The sequence below is a fragment of the Tubulanus polymorphus genome, chromosome 6, assembly GCF_964204645.1.
Source record: "Tubulanus polymorphus chromosome 6, tnTubPoly1.2, whole genome shotgun sequence".
Taxonomy (NCBI): Eukaryota; Metazoa; Nemertea; class Palaeonemertea; order Tubulaniformes; family Tubulanidae; genus Tubulanus; species Tubulanus polymorphus.
In genome coordinates this window covers 2,678,816-2,688,233 of record NC_134030.1, presented here as the reverse complement: position 1 = coordinate 2,688,233, position 9,418 = coordinate 2,678,816, and the positions used below count along the sequence as shown (strand labels likewise).

General features: G+C 37.2%; 2 protein-coding genes and 1 long non-coding RNA gene across 4 annotated transcripts in view; 2 read left to right on the top strand and 1 right to left on the bottom strand.

Moving 5' to 3' along the window:
* The first annotated feature begins 220 nt into the window (after nt 1-220).
* LOC141907396 (uncharacterized) lies at nt 221-7,350 on the top strand. Of its 2 annotated transcripts, XR_012619481.1 has the most exons (8): nt 221-537; nt 2,174-2,587; nt 2,838-2,980; nt 3,287-3,464; nt 4,238-4,372; nt 4,753-4,831; nt 4,921-4,956; nt 5,826-7,350. XR_012619481.1 is itself a non-coding variant. In XM_074797019.1 (7 exons), exons 1-6 carry the CDS (start codon nt 426-428, stop codon nt 4,803-4,805), a joined length of 1,035 nt encoding a protein of 344 aa, XP_074653120.1. In that variant the 5' UTR covers nt 222-425; the 3' UTR covers nt 4,806-4,831; nt 4,921-7,350. The 2 variants fall into 2 exon arrangements, 1 of the variants encoding a protein (XP_074653120.1); XM_074797019.1 differs by having other exon boundaries at nt 222-537; nt 4,921-7,350.
* Nucleotides 7,351-8,021: 671 nt separating this feature from the next.
* LOC141906676 (uncharacterized) overlaps nt 8,022-9,418 on the top strand; it is an 8,777-nt gene continuing 7,380 nt past the window's right edge. Inside the window, exon 1 of the mRNA XM_074795959.1 lies at nt 8,022-8,626. The gene's annotated coding sequence lies outside the window, so the exon portion shown is untranslated. The remainder of the gene's footprint in view (nt 8,627-9,418) is intronic.
* Nucleotides 8,957-9,418, bottom strand: part of LOC141906677 (uncharacterized) — an 863-nt gene continuing 401 nt past the window's right edge. Inside the window, exon 3 of the long non-coding RNA XR_012619391.1 lies at nt 8,957-9,406. This is a non-coding gene — a long non-coding RNA (uncharacterized LOC141906677). The remainder of the gene's footprint in view (nt 9,407-9,418) is intronic.

Here is a 9,418-nt window from a genome sequence, read left to right as displayed (position 1 = left end):
TAACATTTTAGGCCTACACCCTATCACGTCATCACCCCGTAACGACGCGTTTATGAGACTTCCAGTTTCACCAAGTCCTGCGAGAGTGCTCCGTGTGCCGCATGTACTAGAGCACGGACCACCCACCCAGACTCGTGGGCGTTATTTTACGTCGAAATTCTCATCAGTTATCTTTTCATTGTTTACACTCCCAAGAATATATTTGAAGTTCACGAAGTGGCTGAAAATTGTCTCTAGAAATGTTTTAGTACCGCTTCTGTGAGTAGTGATGATATAATTAGAGGTGAATTTAAACGAATTTAAAATCACCGCGTATGGCTTCCGCGACTTAGTGTTAGAGGTCGCGAAAGCGACATACCTGACACTTAGGTCTTCAGTGAACTTCCAGTTTGAAGTAAAGGATTAAACGCGCTCGTCTTGTGTAAATGATTATTCGATCTGTAAAACCGTGGGCGATGAAAAAAACGGCAGCTGCTAATGCAGCGGCTGTTGCTGCTGCTCTGCTGATGATGCTGGTTTTCTACCCGAATTCATCAGGTAAGCGGTCTCTCATTAATGGTTTTTCATTAATTTTCTCTTATTCTGTTCTAATTTATTTGTTATTACACGTACTGGCTGAAGAGTTTGTGTGAATCGGTGGTCGTAATCTGAGCTGAGTATATTAGTGCTGTTAGTTCCACAGCCACAGCTCTCCTCCTCACCCTCCCTCGCTTGCCTTTCATTGGTGTATTAAATTGTTTAAGATTTTTATGCCGGACAGGTAGCTGCTATATATCTAGCCAAACAGATGTGTAGCGAATCTACCGCATGATTGGCTTAATATATATACTGTGGCTGATTCGGACCACATTGAAAAAAGCGAAATAAAATGACACTCGGTTCACACCAATTTTTTTCTCATTCTTCATTTTTAATTTTAACGCCACGTTAAGACTAGTTTTTCGTTTTAACGCATCCTTATACAAACCAACTTTTCGTTTAAAGGCATCGTTAAAACCAATTTTTCATTTTAACGTGGCGTTAAAACCAGTTTCTCGTTTTAACGTGGTACTTTCTTTTTATCGCAACTCTATCAAAGTTGGTTTCAACGTGGCGTTTAAAACGAAACCACGCAAAAATTTGCTTTTAGCGTAGTCTTTTTCGTTTTTAACGCCACGTTAAAACGAAAATCTGATTTTAACGTGGCGTTAAACGAAAAGTTGCTTTTAACGATGCGTTAACCCTAGCGCTTGGAAAAGCCTTGCTGATGATCGTGATGGTATGGGCTAGAGCTGTGGCAGCGGGTGTTCGTGATGCCGAACATACCAGATCTGTCAGAGAGGCTGTCACAACCAAGCGCATCCGTAGGAAAGCTAGAGCAGCAGAACCAGAACTCCCTCCGCCGTCATATGCTGTCAATGCAACCGCGACTGCTTTTCGACTCCTTAGTCACACTAGATATAGAAGATGTTCCAGCGCTGCGCCTTAGACGGAAGGATGCCAGAGAGAAAACGAAAAACTGGTTTTAACGTAGCGTTAAAACCAAAATTTCGTTTTAACGATGCGTTAAAACGAAAAACTGGTTTTAACGAAGCGTTAACGAAGCTAGAGTAATTTCAATTGAACCTTTCCTTTCATTTTATCAGTTTAAAAATCATTTACGTGCATTTCATATATGAGTATGATATTGTCAGTTGTTTTGATTAGAGCTTTCAATTACGTCTATTGATCACCGGGGTTTTCCCCGCGTAACTATACATGGAACTCCCATACAACTTTTCAGCGATCAATAGAGCTATTTCAATCAATTCGCTATTTCAATAGCATTCCACTCTCGCCAGTCTGGGTTGTTTGTTGACAACGTAATAGAAATGAATAGTCAACTTCAGATAAAAAAGGAAATTCATAAAACGTCCTCAAATACCTTCAAATACTAAAAATATGTTGTACCCAGACGTGGTTGAGTTTATTCGATGTTTGTATTTGAGCACTGAACACTTTTAGACAAGTAGAAACTATTTGATTTGAATCTTTCAGTCCCAGTTGAACTGCCCCGCTCTTGAAGCAGTTTCTACTGTATTTAACTGATTCTCATGAATTTTGAATTGATATATTTTCAGAAGAACTCCGTAAATCAGCCACCATACTAGACTGATGGCCACTCGGTTTAAACCGTGTATGTATTATATTTCAGGTGTGATGGCTCTCAGTATAACACTGACTAATAATACCAATACTGATATGCTAACTACAGACTGGTATAATATGACGTGTACGATAAGAGACTTTCCAGATCCGGCTGGTGTTACATCGGTGTTCAGGGTTGAACCTGAAGGACCTATGGACACTGCTCCTCGTAATTCATACGTTACATTCAATACAAACTGTAGAAAATACCCAAAGAGAGCTTTCAAGAAAACAACTTTATTTATCGACTTCAGCACGTTCGATATAAAGTGTACGGGAGACGATCCGGAGGGGAGCGGTACCGAGGCGAATTTAACGATGACGTTTAAAATGTTTGATGATCGCTGGTATAATTACGGGACACCTGTTTTTAAATGTATCGTAGGAAATGTATTAGACAGTTTACAATACACTCTTACCGGTGAGTAGTCCAAATTTTATTTTCTCTATGTAAATCCTTTCACTGCGAATTTCACGGCCTTATTTGTTTGAAGCTGGGAATTAAGTTTTTAAATTCTTTTAATCTGTAAATAGTGGGATTATATCTTATTATCCGTTCACCACGTTGAGTGTGGTCATCGTTCTATTATGGGAATTAAGTTGTTTAATAGAATAACATTGAATTTTACCTTCAAAATTTAGAAAGGTGTTTGAACTGTGTTTTTCTTCAGACGTACCACAGTGGATAAACATGACATCATCTGATGATAAGACAGAATTCACTTGTTTAGCGGGAGATTCTGTTGACGAAGGAACCGGAGCCTGTACATTCTCACAATATTCATATAAATGGACGGTTGATGGAACAGAACCAGTAAGTTTTAAGTAGGCCTACATCAAATAGGGAAATTTAAAAAAAATCTACATCATTGCTGAAAAACAGTATATTTTTAGAATTACAGTTAAACTCGGTCACTTTTAAGTCCTCGTAGTTTTTTTAGTTTCGACGTTTATTAAGTTGATGAGTTATTCAAATGACGACTTATTCTTAGCAAACAGAATCGGGAATAGAAATTAGAGGCGACTTATTAAAGTGGTGCTCTGAATTCAGGTTTCACTCATTGTCATTAATTCTGCAATTAGCATTTTCTTATTCAATAATTGTTTTATTATTTCATAGAAAGATCCAGTCAGTATCACTAACGACCCTGCGAATAATGATGGTTGTCCAGTTATACCGCATTGGCCAAAATATCGCAGTAAAAGTGTCCTGGTTTTAAAGGAAGCAGCGGAAATTAAGAATATGCGTTGCTGTGCGTATGATGTCAATAATCTGAACAAACTGGTGAAATGTGCAGGTAAATATCTAGCCTCTATAAACTGGGCCCTATTCAGTAATATTGAGTAAATATTTCACCCAATTGAGAATCGAGGTCAAGTTTCTCAAAAAAGTTAAACTCTTAAATCGATATAATTTCTTCAATTAATTCAGTAAAACTAGCTTTGTTGCTGTTATTCTACAATCAGTGAAATCTCTTGGCTAGAGTAATTTCAATTGAACCTTTCCTTTCATTTTATCAGTTTAAAAATCATTTACGTGCATTTCATATATGAGTATGATATTGTCAGTTGTTTTGATTAGAGCTTTCAATTACGTCTATTGATCACCGGGGTTTTCCCCGCGTAACTATACATGGAACTCCCATACAACTATTCAGCGATCAATAGAGCTATTTCAATCAATTCGCTATTTCAACAGCATTCCACTCGCCAGTCTGGGTTGTTATTGTTGACAACGTAATAGAAATGAAAAGTCAACTTCAGATAAAAAAGGAAATTCATAGAACATCCTCAAATACCTTAAAATACTAAAAATATGTTGTACCCAGACGTGGTTGAGTTTATTCGATGTTTGTATTTGAGCACTGAACACTTTTAGACATTTAAGTAGAAAACTATTTGATTTGAATCTTTCAGTCCCAGCTGAACTGCCCCGCTCTTTGAAACAGTTTCTACTGTATTTAACAGATTCTAATGCATTTTGAATTGATATATTTTCGGAAGAACCTACAAGTCGTACGACTGATGAATATAAATGAGCGTGAATTTGAATATTTTATTTCATTTTTAGCGGGACCTGCTCCTCCTCCATGTGATGATGGTTGGTGTAAATGTAACCTAGCTGCTTGTGTTATTGTAATTGTAATAGTGATAATCATAGTGATGTCTGGACTCATAATAATTGTAATGACCTGCTATTGTAAGAGTAAGTACTAATTCTATTCTATCCTTTGCAGACAGCACATTGCACTCAATATCGTATTCAAGCAGCCATCTTGGATTTTAACAAATAATGTGAGACTCGGGCTACAAAATGACATTTTTCTAGAGTCACACTTGATCAAAGATTTCTGTTCAATCATCGAAAGTAGATTGAATTTATTTAGAATGGATAGATAGTAGAATTTATAGGAATCTATGATTATGACATGGATTTAATGGCTGCTCGTTCCTGCTCAAGCGACACTAGGGAAATTATAAAATGTTGAAATGGTTGTTTAATTTGTGCCTAAAATTGTCGATTCCTTTGTTCCACTCAGTGTTAACTGTAAGCATTTTGCGAGAAAAAGAATTTCTTGATTACAGAAATGAACAACCGCAATATCCTGCAGCAACTGCGGTCCAAAAGAAAATGGTAACATAAACCAAGCCTTCCGAAATCCGGGTAAATATTGACTTCTAATTCTCTTAAATTCTTTCTGAAGAAATAGAAGATTTTTCTGAAGAATATTATCTTTTTTTTAATAATTTCAGGTGAAGTTGGCGCTGTACCGATGTCAACTGACCCAAGTAATGGTCAAAGCGTTTAAGATAGATAAATCTTTGAAATTTGGACCAGGATAAAAATATCAGAATATAGTGAAATTGGCCTAAGTCTAGTTTGGACCATAAAGTTGATGACTTATCCAAATGACGACTTACACTTTGAAATTGAATTATAAATCCAAATTCGGACTCAAAATAGAGACGATTTTAGTAATGTTACATGGATAGGGTTAATAGTTCTTGTTATTGATAATGATCAAGTTTACTATTACACTTGACACAGCCGATTTCCAACACTTGATGTTTGAAATCTTTCTACTTTCCATTCATGTCTCTCCGACTACCCCAGAATTTACTTCCTGCCCTGGAGAAAATTAATTAGTCCCACGAAAGCAGAGTTTCTACTGTTATTCAAAGCTGTGTTGTCATGTGCAACTACTGTATTTATGTAGAGTTTTATCGCAGTGAGGGATAAAATATAACTGGTCTTTGTTCAGTATTATGGGAATTTATTACCAAATTTTGACGTTCAAACTTCCTCGTTTCAGGAACTTATTCAAACTATACCCGATTGAATTAACAAAGAATCAAGTTTTATCCGATTTGAATTATTTATAGACCAAGTCTCTATGTCTCATGTATTTCATGGATATCACGTGAAATTTTCTATTGACAAATTAAACAGACTCTGTCTACGGCGGTTTTGTAAAAAAAGCAATGACAAAATTTAAGTACAAAATCTGATATACCATAGTCTAGCAATTTCAGTTGCATGACCATGACCAATTCTTCTAATTCAGTACATTTCACATCATATTCAAATCAAGAAGTAAACAGCATGGTGTATTTTTTTATTGTCTTTTGATATTATTAAAACCATCTTATCTTTACAGGCGCGGATCCAGAGAGGGGGTTCAGGGGTCGTGACCCTGCTCAGCTACCAAAAAAAATATTTTAATCTTTTTCTTGAACCGAATGTACTCAAGACAAAGCGGGCGAACAATACTACGTAATCGGTACCATATCATCTTATGTTTGGCCAAACAATATGCCGTATAGGCCCTCTATCAGAGATTTTAGCCTAACATTAACATCCTTTATGAACCCCCTCCTGGAAAAAATCCTAGATCCGAGCCTGCTTTATGGTACCTATCCGATTGTAGGAGGTATCATGTTTATGTATAAAATTTAGTTTATTTTTGTCATTGATTTCTAAATATCTAATTGTAATATGATTGATATAATTGCACCAACAGACAAGTAAAAATAATAAATCCATAACCGGTGTTAGGCGTATACGAATGACCGGTGTAGTAGATCATATCAGCTTCAAATATCATTTTTACAAATATTTTTCAATTTCACTAAATCTGGGTCATTTTCACAGTTAACCACTTGTGCTGCGTGTAAAATAGCATTAATCTTACTATTGCTGGCTTTTTGTTTGTCAAAATAATTACAATATCGTGTTGTATCAATCTGCTGCCTGGACCCTGCACTTACACAATACATTCAACACCTTAATCGTCAGTCTTCCAATTTTGATCGTCCGCACTCCACATGTTTTCAAAACTTTACCCGAGACATTTTTAATTGAAAATAAACTACAAACACCAGACATTAGACATTTCGTCAGCACACTTTCAAAAACTGATCATCATCATCATCATCATCACTAACATGTGGTCAGAACTTCACCAGAGACATTTTCCAAAAATGATTGTCTCAAGGGCTGCAGATTGAAAACCTACAATACATATGTTATCCAGTAGAACTCGCTTAATTTGGATCCCCGGAGACTTTTTTACAAGTTTAATGAAGTCCGTGCTAACATTTGAATAGAAATGACAGAGAGGACTGGAATTTTAGTCCGAAATTAGTGAAAATCCGAATAAAACCGATCCAAATGAGTTATTCTGTATTATCAAAAATTGTTGGACCGGTTCCGTTGTCTAGATCTAACACCAGTCTCCGACCACTTAATTCGTTCTATATATCATTCCTAAGATTATCACTTTTGGATATCGGGCTGTGTACAGATGAGAGTAATGATATTTCTATATGAGATTGAGTAATGTTGCTGTGTAGTTGGAGTGTGCTGTTTTAAAATAATGTGTTCTATCATAAGTTGATATTTTTCATCATCTACTTTTTGTTAACAAGAACCCGTAATAAGTATTTGAAAAATAGATCTGAGGTAGAGAGTCTAAATAATTCAAATTCCATAGAAACAAAAACAGTACAAAACAGTACAAATCTCATTTTCTTTTGAGTAATATATATTATAGCAAACGTTTTCGGGAGAAATATGTAAAAAAGGGGCGAAAAGAAATAATTCATTCGCTTCAAAATTATCTGCTTATTCTTGTAATGCTGTTAATAAACCTGTGAAATATATTTAATGGAGATTTACATTAATGACCGAGTCTATTTGGGTTTATCAGTCAGGCTGCTGAACAGGGTCAATCAGGCAGGTTACTGAACCGGGTCATCAGTCAGGCATTGCTGAACAACCTCATATAGATTAATTTAGGAGTTTATTTTTGAAATGGATCTCAAAACAAGGTCATTTAGCCTGGTCACCGGCTGATTGATCATTAAATATTTCCTGCAGGTTAGACCCCTAGTCCGGAGTGAGTAGTCTTCATTTCCGACCCCTAAACTAGAAATCGAACCGACGTGAATTTGGTCGCGCCTGCTGAAAATCCAGATGGGTGTGCCCCTTCCTGATTCAGACCCTAGACGCGCCCCTGTAGTAATACAAATCTCGTGATCCATCCACTACTTGATACGATGTTTCATGGTACCCGGGTAACATACAGAGTTTCGTTGAAACCCGACGACAGCCCTGGCAAGCGAGGATGACCTTTTCTTTGCGCAATGAATAATGAATTTGTATTGATTATAGTAGAACGATTTATCGATAGAGGTCGCATCAGTCGACCAGGAAGTGATTTGCTGGGTTTTCCATTTTCCATACTACAACCACAGGGGTTTGGCGATGGGCTTGGTAGACTGGTTACCGGTCTCTATCTTCAATTAGAGACCGGTTGTGCCCATCCTCCATTTTACATTTTTGCATCTTCACCCGTCAAGGGATTCGAACCCACTACGCTAAAGTTGTTCGTCGAACCCCTTCTTGACCTCACGAGTCGTTGGAGTCGTTACTAGCCGACCAGAATCTGGTCGTACCAATCACAGCGCTCGTAACAAACGACAGTAGACTTCTGTTGGTTTTTCCGTTAAATGGACCAATCAGCGAACGTTTTACCGAACAAGGAAGTATTTCGCAAATCGATATATGACGTCATGCGCAACAGCCCCAGTATTGAAATCGTGCTTCGTGAGGCCAGGGGGCTGGTGGAAGCGAGTTCGGGAGTGATACCGGACCCCTGGCAAGCGAGGATGCATTTTTGACGCATGTCAAATAAGGTCAAACATGTAAAGTAGCAAGTTACTTCCTGGTTAAGATGGCGTCTCTTCGAATTTGCTTAGCTTCGAGCGATATCAAAATTGCCCTTTACAATGGACGGAAAGACATTAATTGCTGTTAGCATCAGATAAATCCAATGATAATTTACCTGGTACTCGGAATACAAACTAACAAGGATCGAAATCTAATGCGAGGTGAACTCTGCCGCGACCGTCACTGAATACGGAACATTGAAGGAACAGGGGACATCCTTTCTGAGATGTATGTATTTAGTGAATTGATGTTTTAATACAGTTGACTATATTTAGTATCTGAATAAAGTTTACTATTGTTGAACTCCTTAGCGCTTTATGAGATCAGATATTTGGATCCACCTCAGCCTACTGATTTCCTGATACAGACAGCTAGTTGGCACAGTCAAATTAAGAGACTTTTGGTGAAGACAAGTTACTCAGATCACACTGGAAATTCGCAATATCCTCTCTCCTCATGGACCACACAATGTCAATGTTGACTTTGCTAGAAATAGATTATAAAATTCATCACGACCAATTCTTTTTCACTGAATTAAATATTTATTGTTCACTTCTGGTACAATATCTTGTTCAGCCCCTGACAAGAGAATAAGCAATTGACAAGAGAATAAGCAATGTCACTACGTATTTCATGACATAAAACAGTAGTTTTTTTTTCATCGACAAATGGGGACGATCCTGCTATCCCCGATTTGAATGATAGTGTCTTTAGAATCATAAAGACCATGTCTCGACCAGACAGATAATCCAATCACAATTCAAATTGAAGGCTCGCTAGTACAGTTATTCACAGAATCCAGCTCTTTAAACCTCATCAGTTTATCAGATCGTGAGCAGTGGAGAAATACAGTACACAACATCTTGGCGCAGCGGCGCTTGCTGATGTAACTGATGATGATGAGTTTATCAGAATCAAGGAGTTTCACCGCCTGTTATTTGGAATCTCATTTCATGACAGCTAGTACTGATTCTTTATTCTCTTTGATTACTGCATGATGTTATCATTCTGAAATTAAAA

What these genes read in the sequence shown, in the direction of transcription:
- LOC141907396 (XM_074797019.1), top strand. Translation starts at nt 426, where the DNA reads ATGATTATTCGATCTGTAAAACCGTGGGCGATGAAAAAAACGGCAGCT. An exon ending in TTTCTACCCGAATTCATCAG is followed by an intron (nt 538 to 2,173) that starts GTAAGCGGTCTC and finishes ATTATATTTCAG; the next exon opens with GTGTGATGGCTCTCAGTATA. An exon ending in CGGTTGATGGAACAGAACCA is followed by an intron (nt 2,981 to 3,286) that starts GTAAGTTTTAAG and finishes ATTATTTCATAG; the next exon opens with AAAGATCCAGTCAGTATCAC.